Consider the following 22190-nt stretch of genomic DNA (forward strand, 5'->3'; position numbering starts at 1 on the left):
TAACTACAGGTTAATTGCAATGAGTGCATGTTACTGATTGCAGGGGGAATAAATGTGTAAATATTATTATTATTTTGCCATAGGAAACATGACGCACCCCCCAGAGCGCAGCGATTCAAATTGGGTACCAAGGCGCTGCATGTTCTCGGTTTTTATTAAATAGATTTTGAGAACTAATTATTCCAAAATCCAATGTTAATTTCTCAAGAGACCCATCTCAAAATGTTCTGAAATATGTATTGAAACTTGAATTCTGCTGGTTGCGGCCCTCTCCTTGATTTGCATTCATACCTGCAAGAGGAATGAGTGGGAACAGTCACATCTAAAGATGTGTATTTCTTAAAGTTTCCAGTTTTACAAGACAGCACAAATATATTTAAGATTCTTCAGGATTCATCTTTGTGAGTCTATACTTGCTCCTTCATAGATGCCTGAAATTAGTCAGATACTAAAGGTATATATGTGGTGTAAAGGTGGAAGAAAGTTTTTGATGACACAAAGTAAAACCCACTAAGAGAACACACAACAAAGAAAAGAGACAAGATTTATCAAATCAAGACATTCTGTATTATAATTTCTAAGAGGTAAATTCAGAACAAATAATTTCAGATACGTGGTTTTATTCAGTGGCTGTTAAAATTCAAATATATATGTTTCTTATTTGCTTCCACACTCTTGGACAGTAACTGTCAGTTAAGTAATTTTATCAGGTTAAAAACTGCGTTTTTATTCAATGTAGACGACCCTGGGATGTCCTATGAGATGGTGACTAAGGGCTACAGATGCCAAAAGCAACATTTGCATCCAAAGCCAAATCCCAATCTATCATATTAAGCTGCGATGGCATGTGTCTATTCACTATCTGACTGTGACCATCACATGTGGTATTATCATCCATGGTCAGCTCTGAGCATTTCCCTCCGCTAAGCAGCTGCGACATCCGTGATTCTCAGCTGTTGTGAAAGATCTCTCGTCCCCTCCCTCATCACCCCCTTCATTTTCTCTCAGTCTTGCCAGAGAGGGTGCTGCCGATGTAGCCATTTGGCAGGAAGCCACATCTGTTTGTCAATTATGCCATAAATATAAACAAGGCAGCGGAAGCATTTATGGTGTCCCTGCCCAGGGCCAGGGATGTGTCATGACATCATCATGCCTCGGATGATTGGTGGAAACTCTCAGGTTGTATTTCATGCTCTGCCACTTTAGAGGAGAATGGGGTTGTAATTAAAAGATATGACTGCACGCATGGCTGCTTATTCTTAATTGGCACCACATGAAACGGTGGTGGCGCACATTGAATAATGCTATACCCACATATATCGTCTGGATTTAAGGGCCGGGGACAAGAGGATATTTTTCATCCTTTCTTTCTCAATGTTTTAATAGACAATACGCTGTATTTTTCACTCGCATAGGATGGATGTGCAGACTGTCTGTGCCAGTGTCTTGAATACCAGTGTGACTGGCTCAGTGTTCTCTCCACTCTTTATATTCCTTTTATTTATGATGACTTTGATTGTTTATTTACTGTTTGGTTGACTCTCTGCTGTTATGCCCCTGACAGAGGCCTGCACCTGGACTTTCCCCATTCTCCCTTCAGTGCCATCTACGGGGTGCCCATCAACAGCCCAGGGACTCTGTATCCAACTGATCTGCCTCCTCCGTATGAGTCTGTGGTGGGGCAGACCCCTGCCAGCCAGGTGAGAAGGACCAGCAGGCTCTGTCATTAAAACAACACTGTCTCCAGAAGCCGTCTGTGTAGGAAGCTGGGCCGAGGCCATAATGTATTTGTTTCCAGTGAGAGCAGCCAAACTATCAATCTGTTCCCTTCTTTAATCCTAAACATAAATATGTTTTATGTGCAATAGCAGTGACAAAACTGCAGCCATGCTAGCAGCTCTGTAGGCTACTGTTTGGATATAAATCAGACCCCCAGGGAGTGCTCTGGCCAAACAGTGTAACTACAACTCAGATGGTCCGCCACACGTTGCCATTGTTCCAAATAAGACTTTTCCCCATAGACTTACATTGGGAAGGTGACGTCTATAATGGATATGTGTAACAGGGTCAATTATACAGCAGTATTATGTGTAACAAAGTCCAATGTACATTTGTAAAATTAAGTAGTATAGTTACACAAAATTTGTTTCAGTTGTTATTACCTGTTTCGGTACCCCTACGTTCACCTTTGGGGGTACCCCACCTATAAAGGGGTGTCTCCCGTCTTATCTCTCCCCTTTTACTGTTGTACTCCATGGGAGAGTAGCTTGAATTATATGGTCGCAATTGACGGAGGATTTCGTTTTTACCTCTTGCCGTCTGAGTTGTCAGGAATTAACAGAGATCGCCTCCTAAGATAGCCGCGGTCTGAGCCTCTTCATATCAACATAATGCAGACAACGCTAGAGTCCAGCGGCTACATACATTTTTTTGAGCGTCACAGCCCTCACAATATGTCTCATTTCACATTTCATCAGGACTTGATCCATTTGGTCCGTAAACATTTTGAAAGTCTACAAGAGCCGCAAGATTATATCATGTTATTCCCATTCAAGTTAGCGGAGGGCTAAACCAGGAAGTAGCTGGCTTGGCCGGTGGAGGCTAGCCGCTCAGTTTGCTTGCTCTGTGGGCCGAGTGATGTGAAAGATCCGGGTAATTTTACACCAGGGAAGTTGACCTTTTTTGGCTTCATGCACCACTGAGCGTGCTGTGTTCAGTTCTCTTTATACATCCCTGATATCAATGCTGTGAGCTAAATGCTAACTTTAGCATGCTAACATGCTCACAGTGACAATGTTAACATGCTGATGATCTTAGTTAGCGTGTTATTAGCATGCTAACATCTGTTATTCAGCAGATATTTAATAAACGCACAATGCAGCTGAGGCTGATGGGTATATTGTACGTGGACAAACTGAGATACTGACCTGATGATGGTGCTAGATGAAAAGTCAGAGGATCGCAGGAGTTATTAGAGTTCATCCCTAGGGCGATCATAAATGTGTGTACCAAATGTCATGACAATCTATCCATAGCTGTCGAGACCAAAAGCCTTAAATGTCAACCTCAAGTCAGGAGATCAAAGTCATTAGGATTCATTGGCTGGGGACCATGAATGTCTGTGCAAAATTTCACTGCAGTCTATAGCAGTGATTGATGTTTCCGTCTGGACCAAAGGGGTGGAGCAACCAACAGACCAACATTGCCATCCTTAGAGTCAGTGGTACACCTGCTTGAGACCGTGTTTTCCCAAGATTAAAAAATATATTTTAAATATATGTTTTGGCATATTGCTGTTATTTGAAAGTCGAAGCACATTGGACTGAGAGAGAGAAGATCCTTGGCTGGAACTGAACCTGGATTGCATGAAAATTAGGTAGTTTGGTTAAAAATTGAAACCTTTTAAATTTTGATGAGACAGCCCCTCAAAACAAGGAGATTTCAAGGTGAAGCCCAGGTTATTTTAAAGTCTGAAATGTGAGTAATATGACATTGTAGACCAGGTCTTAGTATAAAAGTTAATTCAACCAACCCAATCAACTTGCCAGTGTTGTTCTCTAAATCAAAACAGCATTACTACTGTGTTCATCTTTTGTGATGTTGCCTGTCAGTTTGATCTGAGTATTTATACGCCGTTTCAGATTTACCGAGGCATTCTCCCTGGACTGTCATGTTGAACTGATCAGAGCTTTTTTTCCAGGCTGAGGCTTCGCTGCTTCTCATTGTTCACAGCTAAAAATAACTGTCCAATGTGCAAGCAAATCCTTTTATCTTCCATTATATTCTCAACACCATTTAACACCTTAGGCTTTGAATCCCTTAGTTCCATTATACGTGTTAAATCCATAGCTCTCTTCACAGTGTCCTTCACATAGAAATCAACAGACGGTTTTCACACCTGCATTAAATTAGCAGCGGCTGCTGTAAATAACTAATGGGAGCGGGCAGTGATCGATTGATTGTGTGCTAGAACTGTCAGCGAGCAGAAGACGCTCAGCTGATGATTTCAGGCTAAAGACCCAGTATGATGTGAAGGTATATGTGTCATATACTGTGCCTTTAAAAGCACATTAGTGAATCTAATTAAAGTGTCTTTTTCAACTCTTCATGATACAGTAGTTTCCTTTAAAGTGAGACATCTCTTGTCAGTGTGTTGTGGTGTCATAGAGCCCTCTAGTGGTGGTATGGGTTAGGTACTACACTATTGCTTTTATTCAGTGCACACAGAGCATACAAAATATGCAGCATTTTCTTTACCTGCTCAGTTCATTGTATGCAAACCATGTTGTTATGTTCTCATCATTAATAATGTCCTCTTCACAGGTCACCACCAGCATTGAGCAGCAGGCCACTGAATCCAGTCTGTGTGAGAGAAACACAACTGCAGGACTCAGCACTCAGGGTACAGACAGATAAGACTGCAGTCAACATTACAGATGATTGTCAAATGTCTTTGTCTGCTAGTAGTCATGGTGATAGTTCTTTGTGCCCTGTTTTCAGCCTCAGTGGACAGTGCGTCACTGATGGTGTCAGAGGTGGCAGATCAGGACCAGACTTGCTCCTCAGAGGACTTGTGCTCCCTGGAGGTGCAGGGCTCTGACTCCTCTCCCTATGGCACGCCCCACACCGCCCCCATTGACGGAAGCTGCACCAGCCTGGAACTTTGTACACGTGACCCCCGTTGCCATCGTGGCCAAGCTAATTCTGACGCTCGCCCCAGTGATACAGGTTACAGCGAGTCCTCGCACACCCAGGAGTCTCTGGAGCGCTCTCCGGACTGGTCTTCAGAAAACTATAGCAATCTGGACCAGGAGGATTCCACAGACAGCACACATCCATGTGAGGAACTCAGGGCTGCAATGCACATATGTGACGAGCTTGCATCAGCCAAACATTTACCAGAGGAGCCACCTAAAGCGTCAACACACTCCCTAATTAAGGCACGAATGATGAGCCGGAAGCTTACGCTCCCCGTCACCATCCCCCCGCCACCTCAGCCTTGCTCCCCCACCTCCGTGGCCTCCTCTGGTGGGACTTCAGCCATCAGTCCTATGGCTCCATCTCCTTCCCCCTCCCCTCCTAGCAGGCCACGTGGCCCCAGGCTGTGTTTCAGTGTTTGGTCACCCTCCTCCACATCACAACCCCCCTCTACCTCAGCCCAGAGTGGCTACTCGCCCTCAGAGAGGCCTCGAGTGCTCCGAGCAGCCAGGAGGTACCGCAAGCTGGCACGCATAGTCCGTTCCACCAGTGACCCTATCTCCTGCTCCTCTACGACAGGAAGTGAGTGCACCAAGGATTTCACATAAGACCTATACTGCAGCTTAAATACTCCATTTACTAATTACTATAGAGATCAGTCTTTAGAGCTTAAAGGTCCAGTGTGTAAGATTTAGGGGGATATTTTGGCAGAAATTGAATATAGCAAGTATGTTTTCTTTAGTGTATATTCACCTGAAAATAAGAAACATTGTGTTTTCATTACCTTAGAATGAGCAGTTTATATCTACATAGGGAGCAGGTCCTCGTCAGCAGTGATCACAAGAGCATCAGAAAAACACATGAAAAACACGTTTTATTGACATGAAACCGCTTTATTCAGTGTTTTTACTGGTTTAAATCACAGGTTCCACTTGTTTTGGAGAGGAAGAGACCTCTCTGCATCATTCAGCTCTCTGTAAAAACCTCTTGAATGTCTTTTTTTTTTTTTTTTTTTTAATCAGAGAAAAAAGGTGAGCACACATTAGCAGGTGCTGGGCTAGCAGGCCGTCTCCAACGTGCCAAACAGCATTGAAAAAACACTGATTTTCAACATGAAACTGCTTTATTCAGTGCCGTTACCGGTTTTAATCACCTTGTTCATTTGTTTTGGAGAGGAAAAGACCTCTGCAGATAATTTGGCTGTCGGTAAAAACCTCTGGAATGTCTTGATTTTAAGTTATCAGAATAAAACGGTAATCACATTAGCAGGTGCTGGGCTAGCGGTCCGTCTCGACATGCCAAACAGCATCAGAAAAACACTGATTTTTGACGTGGCACTGCTTTATTCAGTGCTGGTACCGGTTTTAATCACTTTGTCCGTTTGTTCTGGAGAGGAAGAGACCTCTGCGGATAATTCGGCTCATGGTAAAAAATCTCCTAAACACGGGAACACTGGTGGAATTCCAACCAGGAGAAGTTTCAGCTGGTTGCACTCTCCAATCCTCACTGCTAGATACCACTTAATCCCCTTAAATTCTTACACACTGTGCCTTTAAGTGATTAGTCAACTAGTCCATCATTTCTGAGTCATTTTACATGCAAAAGAGTCCAAACTCACACTGGTCAAAGATTCTCTTATGTAAGCATTTGATCCTCTTTTCTGTTTTATAGCATTCTCTCAATGGGTTTTGACAAGATATTTGAAGACATCGCCTTGCATTTAACATTTTATAGACTGAACAAATAATACATCAAACAAGAAACTCATCGTCAGATTAATTTATAATGAAACTAAACATTAAGGCAGCCTCTCATTGTCAATGAGCAGTGGTGACTTGCTAACCAGCGACAGCTTGTGCTTGCTTTATTGTGTCCACACTCAGTTTCTTGTCTCCCTCTGCAGGAGAAAATTGTGGCTGCGCCTCTGCAAACAACCCTGCTGCTGAGGATTCAACTCATGCATCACCAGAGCAAGGTACCATCATAGCAACTGTGAATTCCTGAAATGATGGGAGTCGTGGGACGCTTGCTAATAAACAGCTTTCACATCTTTTTTTATGAAACACAGAGGCAGTGAAGAGAGCTAATAAAACAAATTTCACTGAAACAACTGTTAGTTATCATGACTGTCAAATGAAAACCATGTTGCATCTTCAAATTTGGTGATTAAAAAAATGTCTAGATGAACTAAAGGATTAAATATCCTTATATAAAATATTTAAAACACCATGGGGCCCATTATCTAAAGAAGGCATTGTCACAAAGCTTGAAATTAAAAAAAATCTTAAATTAATTATAACTGAGCTGATAATAAGATTGTGTTACGCCAGCAACACAAAACTGTGATTCCACTTTACCTAAAGCACCGACTCCACAGGTATTAGCCCTGATTGTAAGAATTATATGTGATTTAATTTATTTTTCTCTGTCTTTACCTTCAGAGCCAACAGATGTCACAACAGGCGTAGTTGGAGCTAAACCCAGTCACACAAGTGTCAGGAAGCCGCAAAAGGAGGGCAGGAAAGTCGACATCCACCTTAAACCCCGCGCCCTGCACTCGCACTCCTCCCACGAACGCCCGCACTCCCTGGCTGACTTTAAGATGTACAAAGACACCAAAGTGCTGGTGGCAAAGTTCCTGGAGCATTCGAGCTGCAGTCTACCTCCTGAAGTCCAGCAGGTTGTCAACAACATCAAGTGTGTCATTAAGTCGGATGAGAAACACATGGAGGAGGCCATTTTTAGTGCCAATGTCATAGATCAGGTAACCAGAGAGAGTGTGTATAATGTGTAGTGGTTAAAGCAAAGCAGCAGTTTCCAAGCCTGTTTCTAGTTTATGGTGAGCATCAGCATTCAAGACTATGAGTATCAGGCTAGTAGCTCACTACACACCAGAAAACATGGATAAAAGTGGATGGTTTAATCACATGACTGTTATGTAAAAGCAAACTGTGTCTCTCTCTTTGACTCTTGGCTATTTTTGCTGCACAGGTGATGACCCAGCGCATCATTGGCAGTCCCAGAAAACGCGGCCACGAGGATCTTCACCTTCAGAGCTGCGGTGCTTTGAGTTCATCCCCTTCTATGCGCCGTCCAAAACACCTCCCACAAACAACCAGCGCCTCCACCAACCCACTGGACTCCCCCTCCTCTGAACAAAGCCTTGAGTGCAAAGAAACTATTCTCTGACCACTCTCCCAACAAGGACTCGGGTCAAAGCTCTGAGGCCATTTCAGGGTGCCAGTGTTGCAGCCACGCTGTGCTGTGCAGCAGGTGTCTGTAGAGCAATGAATAACTCTTCTAGCACTGAAGGATGGTTTATTTTCACAGTGTGACTGCAGCACAGGCGAACTGAAATGGTCTCATACTGTATCTCCTAGTGCCCTGTGAGACCGTGCCAAGTCATCAGCAGAAATGGTAGCAAACTCAGACTGAGCCTGCCAGTGTCTGTAGTGGCTTCTTTCTCATCAGAAAAACAAAAGAATGTTTCTCCCTCAGGGGACCTTTTCTACCGAGTTTCATCTCTGAAAAAAAAGAAACAAACAAACAGCTGGTAAGTTTGGATCTGTGACTCAAAAGACAAAGGAAATCGTGTTATCAGTATTCCTCTTGTCCTCATAAGACGCCGGAAGAAATATGTTTGTATTAAACTGTGAACTGAACGGACTGGGCATTGCTAGCCATTGTTTGCAGACTTTGTGGAACTGTTACTGATAGGGTGGTGAATATTTTGTGGTGCCGCTGGTTCAAGAACATCACAGATGTGGAGTATTTAACTTACCTCATTGTGTTACAATTCTTATCAGTGTTACAATAAAATATGAGTTTGTATCAAGTGGTGCGTGTTCTTATTTCAGTGCATGTTTGTGGATCGTGTGTCAGTCTGTGTGTGTTAGCATTCTGATCTTCTGCTCACCTCAGACACATAGGGGTGGCCAAAATAATAGAAACACAGGGCGATACAATAGCGTTGCCATAAATATCAGTTTGGTGAAGCTAATAATAGGTTTTTTTATTCAAGTTTGTGATGTTTTATTTAATAGTGTTGTTTAATTAAACACCCAGTGATGTTTATTTTAGTCAGTGTTGGTTAGAGCCAACTTGTGACCGCTGTTTTTCATGCCAGGCAGCTTTCAGATCATGATTTGTCAGACTTTTCCCTTGCAGAATTGCCTGAATTTGTCATGCTTGTGACTGAAATACTGGCAATTATTTTCAGCAATTAGACTAAAGTTACAATGGCAAGGGAGTTACCCTAAGATGAATACCACTTATGGCAATATGTGAGCTTTAATAGATGTTTGGCAACAGTTAGTTTAAAGTCAGAGGTGGCGAGACTCCAGATAGTCCACCTATTCATTTGGTGTGTACCTATCTAGTAATTAATATTCTGCACAACCCTCCAGTTAGTCAGTGAGTGCAGAGACTGCATCTAGGCTAATTTAAGCCTACTGTTATTTAAAATAAATTAATTATTAAAATAAAACCACAGAATCAGGCAGCAAGTATCTTTAACTACATTACATAAAATGTACAGTGTTAGACTTAGATTACAGGCCACAAAATGACTTCCTTATGCTGCCTGTCCATTTAAAATGACATTTTATTTATTTATTTTTGGAGAGAACACATTTTGTCTTCACTCATTTGATAAGAGGGGGGAGTGTTTGAGTTTACACAGTGGATTTTTCTTTCTGCAGGTGGTCAGGAGCAGTAAGGTATGTGTACCCGGTTTCAATGGATTAGTTATGTTGCTTTGAAAAGCTGACTCGTGGCAATGCATTTGTAGGATTTAGTTTTCAAGTCTAACACGCAACACTTGCTTAATATAAAAAATCTGGACCCTTATGTCATTATATGTGTAAAGTGTCCTTCCAGTCGGCCATGTACTTCCGGTTTTGGGGCGCTGAGTCGCCATGTTTTCATATATGATATTATTGTCACTGTGTGGTCAATGATTTTTGTTTATAATTTATAATAAAAGTATAGACTTTAAGCCTACAGTCTGGCTTTAATACATAAAGCAAAGCCAAAGGCAAGATAATCAAAAGATAAATGCCTAGCTTTGTTTGTGCTCAATTTGGTCTTTTATTTTGAAATTAATTTGTGCTCCTGTAGAAGAAACCGGAAGTTGCGCATGCGGATTGCAGCTAGCTTCACCCAGCGCAGTTTGGTCGGCAGCGAAAGGTGGAGAGAGTGACACAAAGCCCGTGTCCTTAATATTTGTTAGGATTTTGTTCGTTTTATTACAAGAAATACATCTTTCCTCCGCAAGAAGACACGATACTTTTCTGTGTGACGGTCGCTAATTGTGCTCGCGCATCTACCGTTGCTGCTAGCTTGTGCGGAGTGGTTAGCTGGACAGCGTTAACGTCAGTAGGAGCTAACATTAACGTCAGGTCGGTACCGAAAATCATCAGTGGTCTTGTTTGACGGCGATTCTGTAATTAACGGAGCTCCAAGCGTCAGTGTGTGCAGCCCTACAGGGCTCACAACAGGACCACTGGAGGGAAGTAGCTGAATGCTAACGTTATATAGCTAGCTGTATGATTTGTATGTGCACTCCTCACTGCCACGGTGCCGTGTAACGTTAGCTGTCCACGTCTAGTCTCGTCTGCTGTGTTTAACGTTGCCAGCTGAGCTAGGCCACGTCCCTGCGGGCGTATTTCATCTAACCTACTGACATTGGACGAGTTGCAGAGAAGATGCCCAGTGTGCGGAAGGAGCAAGGAGAGTAAAGCTCAGTAGAAATGTGAAAAAGTCTCGCACATTCATGACTGTCTGTCTGTGTAACTGTAGTGTTTGCTTTCTCGAGCGGTTGCCGCATATACACGGCATGTCACGTAGACGGATGTGTTTTACAGCCGGAGCCTACTCTCATTGAGCTCTGTAAGGTTGCGGTAACAACCTGAAGAAGTAACGTGAACACTTTGGGGTTTTTTTGGAAATGGTTGGGTTTGGTGCAAACCGACGGGGTGGCCGCCTCCCGTCCTTCATCCTCATCTTTTTGATGGTGATCATCGCCATACTGTCTTTCAACTACTGGGCAGTGACCAACAAGCACGGCCGCTTGTTGGATGAGCTGGCAGAGGTGCAGACGCAGGTGAAGCGCACGGACGCGGCGCGGAGCCGGCTGGAGAAGCGGAACTCGGAGCTGATGGTGCAGGTGGACACGCACAGGAAGCAGATCGACCAGAAGGATGGAGACTACAGCGTCCTGGAGGGCAAGCTGCAGGCCCGGGAGGCGCTCATCAAAAAGTGCACTGATGAAAAGGTAAACCACGGTTTTATTAACTGATATCTGGCAGCAGGTGAAATGATCAAAGGGCACATGTGTGCTACACGTAGGAACAGGTGATCAAAGTTTCCACAGACAGGGGTAAGCCCTTTGACAGCACCATTTTCAGGTGAAACAAGGTGACAATGACAAAGTAAGAATATTAGTTTTTTTGACTTTTTACTTCTGTTTCAATAGTGTGTATTGTTTGGGTATGTTAATGCTCATTCAATATTTAATATAGGGGTGGGTGTGTGTTCTCTGAGAGAGCAAATAGTCATGGGAATATGAGGACAAAGCAGGTTCATTGTTTATTTTCCAAGCCACTCACATACCTTTAGATTGTGACAATTTTCCCATGATATTGTGCAATATTACAACATCCAAAATCATCACACCACATCTAGTCTCATCACAGTATCTACATTATATTGCTTTGATCTCCCCACTCTATATCATAGTGGCATGTACATGAAAACTTTAACTTTGAGTTAATTTTATCAACTCAAAAAAGGCAAGGTCATATTTGTCTTGTTTCAAGAGGTCTATGGTACCAAGTGGCAGGTGACACATCAACCCGTCTTTCACTGGGAATTCATTCACGTCAGAGCCTGAGTTCTGCTCCACAAATATAGTATTTTTTAATCACAGCACTGTGTTTTAACATCTGTCCCTTTAGTTTTTTGGAAGAAAAATTTATAATGGAGTTGTTTCACCGTGCCCGTGCCTCTGAGCCACTTAAAATGTATTGAAGTGTGGTGCGTCTGTATGCTCCACAAGACTATTCCCACCTCTTGTTCTGTGCAGTGGCCCAGCCAGCAATTCACTGTGTTTTGTGTCCCAGCACCCTCTGAACATTAGTGTGCGTCCAGCTGCCCTGGGAGACAATTAGACAACAGATGGAGGGGGAGGTTTTCCTGTAATTTGCATTCAGTCTTGCATGCTTATTTCTCATGGACAGGCATACATTTGTTTAACCTGTGGTGTAGTGTCATAGTTGAACCACTGCTGGTTTGCAAAGTCCACCCAGTAGAACTAAACTAGAACACATTAAATATCATTTTGTTAAGAAGCAAACGATGACTTTATGCCGGTCTGATAGATGACAGGCAGCAAGATAATGTGCAGGAATAAGAGGAAGGCCGTGAGCAACAGTTTTTTGTTTTGCTCAACATATGCTGAGAAACTGTCCTCAACCACAATACATCAACCTTTTTATCATCTTCTTGAGTGGAGTTGGTTACCTAGTGACGGGCAAGATAACACTACTTATAATAGGCCACAAATGCATAGAGAAATGTTTATACATGCTCAACAAACAAGGTCTGAAATTAAAACCAGCCAGTGCTCATAAAAAGTTAACACCCATTTACATAAAAATGATCTCAGATGGAGAAATCAACAAGAGTCACTCGTCAGATGACTCTTTTCAAACGATTTCCCACTCTGAATCTTTTCTCCTGCTCACCATCACACACTGTGTTTATGAGCCAATCCAATTTTCTGTGGCCAAATCAAATCATAGCAAAACAATGGCCCTGTAACAGTTAGCCGTCTGTTTCACTGCCCGTTCTGCTGGCACCGTCTCATCTGCGACAAACTGACGTGTTTTACTGACTATTTTATGTTTTATTCCAAATGTCTATTCAGTATTTATGACACTAAAATCCCTCTTGGCTAGCTGAATTGTTTGACACTGTTACACTGTTTGCATAAGAGATTAAGCCATGTAGCCAAACAATATACATGCAAACATTAGAAATACACAAAATAAAACTCTACAGTATCAAGTCACAGAATCATGTGCACAGATCTAGTTAAAGATTACGTTATACTTTGTTGTTAAGGCAAGTATAGATACTGATGTGTGGAACAAAGAGGAGTCTGAGCACCCTGGCTTCATGGTCGTAACTTCAGGATCTGGCTCCCTGTTTCCGTAATCAAGATAAGGGCAGGTGTTGAATAGCAGTTGTTCCACTCCTTTCTTTTGTCAACAGCCCAGCCCTTTTTCAACAGAGATGCATGCTACATACAGTGAGAGGCCTGCAATGCAGAGAAAGTAGGGACAGTTGAGTTCTTGAATGGCTTCTACACAGTACAGTATACAGTCGTGCACCCATTAGGCACAAGAATGAATTATGCCGGCTTATAGTCTGCCTGGCCGTGTTGTTGGATATATGGCCAGTATCAGCAGGCTGCAGGGGAAATTATTAACCACATGTAAGGGAGTGACAGGATGAAGCTTCGGTTTTTACAACACTTGACATTGATGCTGTACTTCCTGTCCGCTCTTCCCTCACCGCCCTCTGTCCAAATCAATTAAAGGTATAACTTATTCACGAACTGAGATGATCACAAAACAGTTGTTGTTTTGCCAAAATATGGCTTTATGCGCTTAATTTTCTGTGATACACCCCCCCCCCCCCCAAAGCTCTTAAAGAAATTGTGTCTGCACTTATCTGTATTTTGACAGTGCAGTCATTTTTGTAACATAATGAGGCTGCGGTCTTTGGTGCACTTTTCAATACTTTTCGTCTGCTTTGAAACTTTGTCACCATCTTAAGATCAAAGTGTGGAAACTGATGTGTATTTGGATACTCAAAAGATCGATTTCAGCTATCACTCCAAAGTCCAAGGCCTCCTCTATCTCCTCTGCCTCCCTCCTTTGCTTACTTGCTCCCTTCAGCTTCACATCAGTATTGTGTGTTACAGAGCTGTTGTCTTGGGTTACATTACAGCGTACAGGGGTTTCTATTTTCCTGATCTCTCAGTGTGAGCTAAATGAAAAAGATCATAAACCAGCTATGTTATGAGCTACTAACATCTGCGCTGGTGTTTTCTGCATGTTGCTGTGAGATATTTATTTTTGTGGTCCCCATGTAAATCCTAAAACATAATCCCTTCGCATGATTTCAGCAATCAGGCATGTGGTTAATGTCTAATACCCCATACTGGTTTTGATAGGCAGGAGCACATTGCCTCGTAGCAATTACTACTTAACGTGTCACAGTGGGTGCCACCTGAAGCTTTGTTATACAATAAAACAAGACAAACCTGTTTGTTCCTAGTTTTCCTTGCATTAATGGCGGCACTGTCTACTAATTAGAAAACCTGTTGCACTGTTTAGACATTTATGGCTTAGCAGGGAACTCTGAGTAGGCTGCTGCTGCGTGATTTGAGGTGTTGAAGAATTCAAATGTTTGTAGCTCTCCTTTAGATGATAAGAGTCCTGAACCTGTTGTCTCTCTTGTGTGCAGATTAAGGTGCAGGGTGATGTCACAGCCCAAATGACAGAAATCCAGAGGCTTAAAGGTAGGCCTTTAACCCTGTGTGGCCACCAGAGGGCAACCTCCAACACTGAATCCCTCAACAGATGGAAAGTCTCTTTTAAAATTATATTGCATTTAACAGAAAAGAACTAACTAAAATCTTATGTGTGTGTGTGTGTGTGTGTGTGTGTGTGTGTGTGTTTGTGTTGCTGCAAACAGAGCAGCTAAAGGAGCTGAAGCAGGAGTTCATGAAACAAGAAGAGCAGCTAAGAGAAGTGAAGAAAAACAGCACTACCTTGGAAAGAAAACTGGAGTATGAGAGGTATGTCGAATTTTTAGAATTTCTTGTGAGCTTAATGAGACGTGTGCCGCAGCATGCCTGCATCAGAGCATGTCCATTACAATCAACCAAAGCTACAACACTGACCACAAGAGCCGGGCACTGCTCTGCTCAACCAGTAGATGGTCTATTTTATTTTTTCTCTAGCACATCTAAACGGCCCTCCAGCAGGTAAAAACTGCATAAAATGTGTGAAAAACAAGTACAGTTCTCTAAAAAAATGTTAATAAGCAACACAGCAGAACTACCTTGTGGGTGTTTTTATATTTCACATTAAAAGAATCAAACAATTGCACCCTGTAGTTAGAATGATCCCGTTGATTAATTCAGTACCAGTTAATATAGCCTGTGCTTCCAAACACTGCATAACAAACTGCATCATCACTTAAAACTCCCCCCACTTCAATGATCTGTGTCGTGATGTCTAAATTATTTCACAAAATATGACTTTGTGCTTCTCAAATTACACATTATTATGACAGTTATTGGTTTTTGAACAGAACGTTCAGTATAATCAGGTTGTTAGGTCATTATCTTAATTTCCCTATTTCCTTATCGCTTTACAAGGCTGATCTAATCTCAGTGATGTTTCGCTTACATTGGGTGTCACAAGATTTTCAGAATAGATTTAACCATAGCTCAGCTTTGCAGTTTTTCAAAAATGTATTTGTCACCTGTTTGCACAGATTAGTTTCCTAGTAAGGTGAAGAAAATCACAGACAATGTGGGTGAAAGTAACAAGGATTCTGTGTTCACTAGTTTGCAGTGTGGACGTCAAATTGCACAGCTGAAGGAGGAGTGTGAAGAAACAAAGAAGACCCTGGAGGAAGAAGCATCAAAGCTAAGACAGGTTAGTATTGATAAAATCTCCACGGACGAGCTAGAGAGCATTCTCGTGACTCTTTAGTAAATGGTGTAAGGTTGTGCCCCCCTGCCTCCTGCTACATATTGCATTTATTCAGCACTGAAGCAAGATTTTTAACACAGATGTACAAACAGTTGCAGCCAAACTAAATTCAGTGTCTTCTTCTTTCAGTTTTGCATTTGCTCCGTTTTCTGATTCGCCTTTAATCATTTTTCAGAGTGTAATAGACAGCCAGAAGGGTGCAGTGGCAGGTAGACATGCAGAGGGAGCACAAGGTGTGGAGATGACTGGAGAGCGCCATACAGTGGCCACTCACCGGCATGACAGCCCAGATTTAAAAGGTACAGTAGATGTGTGACTGTGTCAACCAACACTCGTACAGTCTTGATTGTTCTTCCTTATATTGCGATGCACACACACACACACACACACACACACACACACACACACTGTGTAGTAATATTTGATCGTGTTTTTTTAACTGTGTAAAAGGGAGCTTGTCAAACCATTACCTAAGTCACTTTCCTTCTGCTCTGTTACAGAAGAGATGGGTAAGCCTGGCAGTGACGCTGGCATGCCTGGTATTGAAGACAGTGAAGTAGGAAAAATCGACGATGTGCAATTTGGTAAGCAGTGGTAATTAACTTTTAATTGTGGTTTGTAAACCTAGTGAATTAATGTGTGGCAAAAATTTACGTAGAATGTATGTAGCCTACATTTATAGTGACATATTAGAGTAGAGACTGATTAGGTTTTAAATATGGACTCAGTTGCTGCCTTATGATTTTGAACCTGCAACTTATTAAGACTAGAAACAGCCAAGAGTGAGAAAAGTATACTCAGACTGTACAAACACATCAAATTACCTGTTTAAAACTGTAAATTGAAACCAAAACTGGTGGGAAAAAACAACCAACAGACCACAGATGTGAGTCACAATAACCTACAGCTGTGCGTAGCGCTGTGGCAGGGTCCACTCCCTCGCGTTGCCTAAAAAAAGAACTTTCCAAGCTTTCTGACTGTGCCGCTCCTTTTATCTACAGCCTTAAAGAAACCAGCCATCACTCAGAAGCATGACGAGGCCCCTGATGTGGTCGTGGGAGCCGGTGCCGGACCTGGAGTCGGGGCAGCTGACGGCCCTGGGGGGCAGGGTATGTCTCTGGACCAGCCCAGGCTCCAGCAGGACCGAGTGGAGGGCCGAGCGGCGGTGGTCGCACCTCCGGGCATCATCAAACAGGCAGACAAACCGATAGTGTTTGAAGAAGACAACAAGGCAGGTATCAAGGCAGACGAACTGGGAGAGCAGCAGAGACAACTGCGAGGTACAGAATGCACCACATCCATATATATGGTATTAATTATAATAGTCTGTGTTTAAGCCTTTAGGCGTGTGATAATTCATTCTCAGGCTTAATTGAAACTTAGCTTTGCTGATTTAATTCTTTTAAGTATGGTAATTTTACTGAATGTTTAGTTAAGTGAAGGTAAAAGCAGAGAACTTTTATCTTGGCACAGGCTTTGTTGGCAGTTTTCCCTTTCTTGTGTAACTTATTTCAAAACTGAGGGTGCTATATTAAAGAACACAAGCCTTTTGATATTTTATTTTTGTCATACACACCACAGAACCTAAGTGTCTTTCTTATTGTCAGCTCCTGATAATGTGAAGGGTGACAACGAACACTTGAAGGGGATTCCTCTGCCCCCAAACCCGGCCCAGGTGCCCAACCCCATCCAGCCTCACCACGCCAAAGACCAAGTCCAAGCAGAGCCAGTACACCACCGCCAAAGTGAGTTCCTCCACGACACTTTGAAAAAGAAAGTACTGTAATTTTGCAGCAGAGGTTGTGGTTTGCAGGGTGTTTTTTTTATTTACTTGTTGATTTGATTTTGAATCAGAGGGGGTTGGGAAAAACAAGATTTCACATGAAACAGTACAGTCACAGCTATTCTTGTTAGCTCTGCCTTTGTGCTTAGCCGCTGCCTCCCAGCTCTCTGTGATGTGTGTCACTGTCGAGAGTAAAGTACAATTTGGTGTCATGATGCCATCTGTGTGAATTTCCCTCATTGCTAACCGGTTACACTCCCACCTCTACATAACACATTTTCATAAAAGTCGGTTGAATGTTAAGTCATGTCTGAATACGGCTAGGAGCACTGTCAGGGAGGAGAGAGAGGGCTCAGTTGCAGAGGAGACAAGATAAATGACACACACCTGGCTCCCAGATGATCCGTTCCTGCTGCCTGGCTTCTGCTCTGCTCTGCTGCCTTTTCTCCCTCCTCGTCCTCTGTTGTCACACGTCCTAGTCTTTCATCTCCCTTACACATCCACCTCACCCCCTGCAGCTCTGCTGCTGCTCCAAACACCGACTGCATTCAGTTCACGTCTTCATTTTGTTTTTCCTCTAATCTTCTGCCTCAGATTTCATTATACTTGCATCCTATTATAGCAAATTAACACCCGACATCCACCAGATGTCTCGTTTTTGGCAGCGTGTGGCGCTCACTAGACACTTGCAGCTCACACTGCGTGGCTCAGAGAATCTCAAGTCCCACCCTGTCCTGTTGTCGACAGTGCCATCTGAAATCAGATAGGATCTTAGACTGTATCAGATGACTGTGTGATGGAGATTGAGCAGCCGTTATAGATCAGAGGGCAAAAACACTATTTGAGGAAAGTTTATTTAAACATTGTTCGTATTTTGAATTGAAAACATTGTAAATTACAAGAGTAAAAAAATGTCATTGTTCCACATTGACTTGGTCATATCCACAACATCCAGAAAAACACATCAATTTCTTGCTTTTAGTTTTACACTATTTATATTTTAATACATCCCAGCTATTGGTTAATTGCTTATAGAACAATTGTTATCCTTTTCCAACATTAAAAGGTTTTTAGAGGGAGATATTCGCACATCCAACTATCTCAGATGCAGGTGCGTCAGAAAATATCACTTGAGTCTTAAAAAAGAAGAATACTCTGTATTTACTCAGAAAGTAAAATACTCTTGACAAAGGTCCAGAGGGACTGAAACAGTAGTATAACCAATCAGTTGTGAGCAAAAGCAGTGTGCAGGATCATCTTTTTTTTCCAAGACCCAATGTTAAAAGTAAAAATGGCTGCACCAAATGGAGCCATGTAACATGTAGAAACATTTGTAACAGTCTGTCCTCTTCACATATGTTAATTGAGGTGGACAACATGTTAAAACACTACAAATGCAGTTCAATAAAACAACAAACTTACTGTATTTGTAGCCTTAAAGCTACAGTTCACCCCATAATCAAATATACATACTATTTGTCAATCTTGATTGTTTTGGTGTGAGTTGCCAAGTGTTGGAGATAACGACTGTAGAGATATCTGCCTTCTCTTTAATATAATGGAACTAGATGGCACTCGACTTGTCATACTCAGAGCGCCAAAAAATACATTTGAAAAACTCCACAGAAATGTCTCTTTCCAGAAATCATGACCCAGTAATTCAAGATAATCCACAGACCATGTTATGACCAGTTTCATGTAGGAACTATTTTCTCACTACTGAACTACACCCACCATCTGTATCACTATGCAGAATGAATCATGCATGAATTACTCATGGATGAGAGGCTCGTGCTCATGTCAGCGCAAGATGTAAACATTAATGGCATCCTCCTTGGCTGAGCTGTAATGTTAGCTAGCTCAGTGATGCTAGGTGAGCTAGCTGATATGGTTGGCGGGTGGAGTTCGTAGAAGAAAATAGTTCCTACATGTAGCTGCTCACAACAAGATCTGTGGATTATCTTGAGGAACCTGTTGAGTATTTTTTTTTTTGGCCCTCTTGAGCACCACTAGCTAAGTGCTATCTATCTCTATTATATTGGAGAGGAGGCAGACTTGGCAGACTTGCCTGCTCAAGCCAAAACAATCTAGATTGTAATATCACTACAGCTTAGTTGAAAAAAATATGCATTTTTGACTTTTGGGTTAACTGCCTCTTTACAGAAACCGTTGAGTTGAATCAACAAAGCTAAACATAAGATAGGATTTACAGCAGGGCTATTGTATTTGATTGATTGGATTGTAAAGATGATTAAGCCGGTAACTCAATTAGCGCTCTGTGCTCTCCAGACTTTAAACAGTTCCTCATTACAAAGAAAACCCCATTTGTTTCCACTTGGCTCTCTGCTTTCAAGTCTATGATTCACTCTCCTTTACTCTTCAGAAACACTCGTCTCCTAATTACAATCTGCCACTGTGTATCCATTCACCTCATCTTCCTTATCTCTTGTCATCCTCTTCACGCGATCACTTATTCCTTCATGCATTCATTATGCAGTATTTCACCCACTCCTCCCTGTCTTCCTACAACTGCCTCCGCTTCCCTCCCTTCCTGATGAGGCCCTTCTCTGCCTCCTGCAGGCCGGTTCTTTGATGAGAACGAGTCCCCAGTAGATCCGCAACACGGCTCTAAGCTAGCGGACTACAATGGGGACGATGGGAACGTGGGTGAGTATGAGGCCGACAAGCAGGCCGAGCTGGCCTACAATGAGGAAGAGGATGGTGATGGTGGGGAGGAAGACGTTCAAGGTGAGCCAGGCCGGGGGACTGGACTGCCTGTCCAGATGTGTATCCACCATTCCTCCCTTGCTCCCCCCCCCCCCCTGCATCTGTCCCGACAGTTAGAGTAGCTCACAGCACCCTGAGTTTGGTCCTTGAATTTATCATAAACTACAGCTATTCAATGAATCATAACCAAAACACCTTCAGGGTCAAAGCAGGACTGCTGTGTGTGCAGTTCAGAATGAGCTGAATTGTGTCAGGCATTGTGTGCTGTATAGGCACAGTAACAGTCCTAGCTTCCTATTCTCCCGTGAATGGGGAAAGCTTGACCCAGCAACTTACGGTTCTGTGAGAGTAATTCAGTCGCCATTTAGTATTTTCTCTCCTGCCTGTGCTTCTTTTTAGCGATACCACCTGTCTGTGCCCACCAAACATCTGACCCACATCTAGACCAGTAGATAAATATAGCTCACTGTGTTTGTTAATGTGTCTGTGTTCTCCTTGAAATATTGAAATGCATGTTTTTGTCTTGGTCATTGTTTCCTGACATGAATTTCTGATTGCTTATTAGATTAGATTTTTAATATATGATACAACTGTAAAATATTATTTTTGTTTCACGGCTGTGTTTTGTCATTTTTATGTTATATCTGTGTTGAACTGTTTAGCTTGTTCACAGTCGGATTTCAATAAAAATCTCGGATGTCCTTGTTATTATAATGACCAACAAGGAAGCTAATAATATGCTAGATTTATGAATGAGGCATTCCTCCCAAAAATAGATGTGCCTTCTCAATAATTTATTCCAGATTAACACATGCATAAGAAGGGCTGTGAGTCCTACGTTGCTCACACACGATGGACATGAACATCCTTTCTGTTAAAGCATAAAGTCAGCACTTTAATCTGCAGTTTTAATCTGATAAAGGAGTATGGTTACAGCACTTCTTTAAGTGTATTGTCTCGTATTTAAGCTCTAATGCTTGTGTCGCTGTCTTTTCTTCCAGATGATGATGATCGGGACATGCAGGGAGACCGGGCTGTGGATTATGGGAAAAGACATCAAGCCATTGACATTCTTTGAATGGGAACTCACACAGCCGTTAACTCATTAAAAATATCCCGACCTCCCTCTCTACCATCAAGGTCTTTTCTTGAGAAAATAGTTTGAACATCATTATGTTTAAGAATTTATAGAGTGCATCCTCAATGTCACGGACTATTTTGACAGACGTTGCAACAAATGAATTAATACTGAATAACCATATTACAAAGAAGAAGAAAAAAAATCATGGCATTGTCCTGAGCTGCTGTTGATTTGCTAATGGTTCTAAGTTATGGCAGTAGAGATGACGTACTGTATACTGACTGTTGTTTATTTGATAACTGCCTCAGTTCATAACGGAGGGATCCGGAAGAGCCTTGTTGACTCACAGCCGAGCTTCAAGGTCAAACTGTTTTGTTTTTGCTACTTTTCTTTTCAGGTTGCTGTTTCTTGATATATATGGAAAAAAAAAACGTTTCATCTGAGATGTTTATCAAAGAGACTAACTTTTTGGCATTCTGCCTTTCTAACATGATTTTGGGACTTTTACACGGAAGACCATTTTTCGTTTACAGGAGTGGGAATGCATTGCCAATGCCAAGCACTTTGCTTATGGCCTATTAAATCAATTTCTTTTCTTTGTGACAGACACTCGAAAGTGCTCCTCATTCTGTTTTTTTCTTTTTAATGCCATTGCATGCATTTGAAACATTTTATTAATAATCAAACTGAGCAAAATACTGATACTTAAGCAATACTTAGAGCGATGTTAGTGTCTCCACAGTGTGCAAAGATTTAACCAAGCACATATAGAACTGACATACTGTACACATGCTTCCATTAATGAGGTCTCTTGTACATAATGTAGTTGAACTGTTACCATTTGTACTGAGGACACCTGAATCCTCACCTTTTAGGGAAATCCGTGAACATGAAATCAGTTCTGTTTGTGCAGCCAGGAAAAATTGATTTCTCATGGAAAGGCACATTGAATGTAATTTAATTTTATTAAAGGTGATGCTTCATGTCATTTGTCAGTTGTGATAGTGCTTTAGAGTCAATGTAGATGTAGAGATTAGTTTGTAGGGGTATGGATTACTCAGGTGATGCAGCTTTTTAATGTTTGGAGGTTTTCTATTTGCAAAGGTGA

At 42.1% G+C, this 22190-nt stretch overlaps 2 protein-coding genes across 6 annotated transcripts in view; both read left to right on the top strand.

Annotated features, from left to right (window-relative positions):
- Positions 1-8523, top strand: part of fam189a1 (family with sequence similarity 189 member A1) — a 153893-nt gene extending 145370 nt beyond the window's left edge. For both annotated transcript variants that reach the window (XM_050065075.1, XM_050065164.1), the window contains exons 7-12: positions 1565-1700; positions 4324-4402; positions 4501-5280; positions 6602-6673; positions 7140-7462; positions 7690-8523. In XM_050065075.1, the coding sequence (XP_049921032.1) occupies positions 1565-1700; positions 4324-4402; positions 4501-5280; positions 6602-6673; positions 7140-7462; positions 7690-7887 (1588 nt within the window). In that variant the 3' untranslated portion in view covers positions 7888-8523. The remainder of the gene's footprint in view (positions 1-1564; positions 1701-4323; positions 4403-4500; positions 5281-6601; positions 6674-7139; positions 7463-7689) is intronic.
- Positions 8524-9843: 1320 nt separating this feature from the next.
- golm2 (golgi membrane protein 2) lies at positions 9844-22067 on the top strand. Of its 4 annotated transcripts, none has more exons than XM_050065479.1 (10): positions 9844-10972; positions 14233-14287; positions 14464-14566; positions 15344-15434; positions 15667-15790; positions 15992-16075; positions 16493-16771; positions 17099-17236; positions 19855-20022; positions 21003-22067. In XM_050065479.1, exons 1-10 carry the CDS (start codon positions 10646-10648, stop codon positions 21077-21079), a joined length of 1446 nt encoding a protein of 481 aa, XP_049921436.1. In that variant the 5' UTR covers positions 9844-10645; the 3' UTR covers positions 21080-22067. The 4 variants fall into 4 exon arrangements, with proteins under 4 accessions (XP_049921436.1, XP_049921522.1, XP_049921607.1 ...); XM_050065565.1 differs by having other exon boundaries at positions 15995-16075; XM_050065650.1 differs by lacking the exon at positions 19855-20022.
- The last annotated feature ends 123 nt before the right edge of the window (positions 22068-22190 follow it).

This window comes from Epinephelus moara, chromosome 1, assembly GCF_006386435.1.
Source record: "Epinephelus moara isolate mb chromosome 1, YSFRI_EMoa_1.0, whole genome shotgun sequence".
Classification (NCBI taxonomy): Eukaryota; Metazoa; Chordata; class Actinopteri; order Perciformes; family Serranidae; genus Epinephelus; species Epinephelus moara.

Bases quoted from the DNA above. Each gene is read 5' to 3' on its own strand.
- golm2 (XM_050065479.1), top strand. From the start codon at position 10,646: ATGGTTGGGTTTGGTGCAAACCGACGGGGTGGCCGCCTCCCGTCCTTC. The intron at 16,772-17,098 runs GTACAGAATGCA...TCTTATTGTCAG, and splicing joins GCAGCAGAGACAACTGCGAG to CTCCTGATAATGTGAAGGGT. The intron at 20,023-21,002 runs GTGAGCCAGGCC...CTTTTCTTCCAG, and splicing joins TGGGGAGGAAGACGTTCAAG to ATGATGATGATCGGGACATG.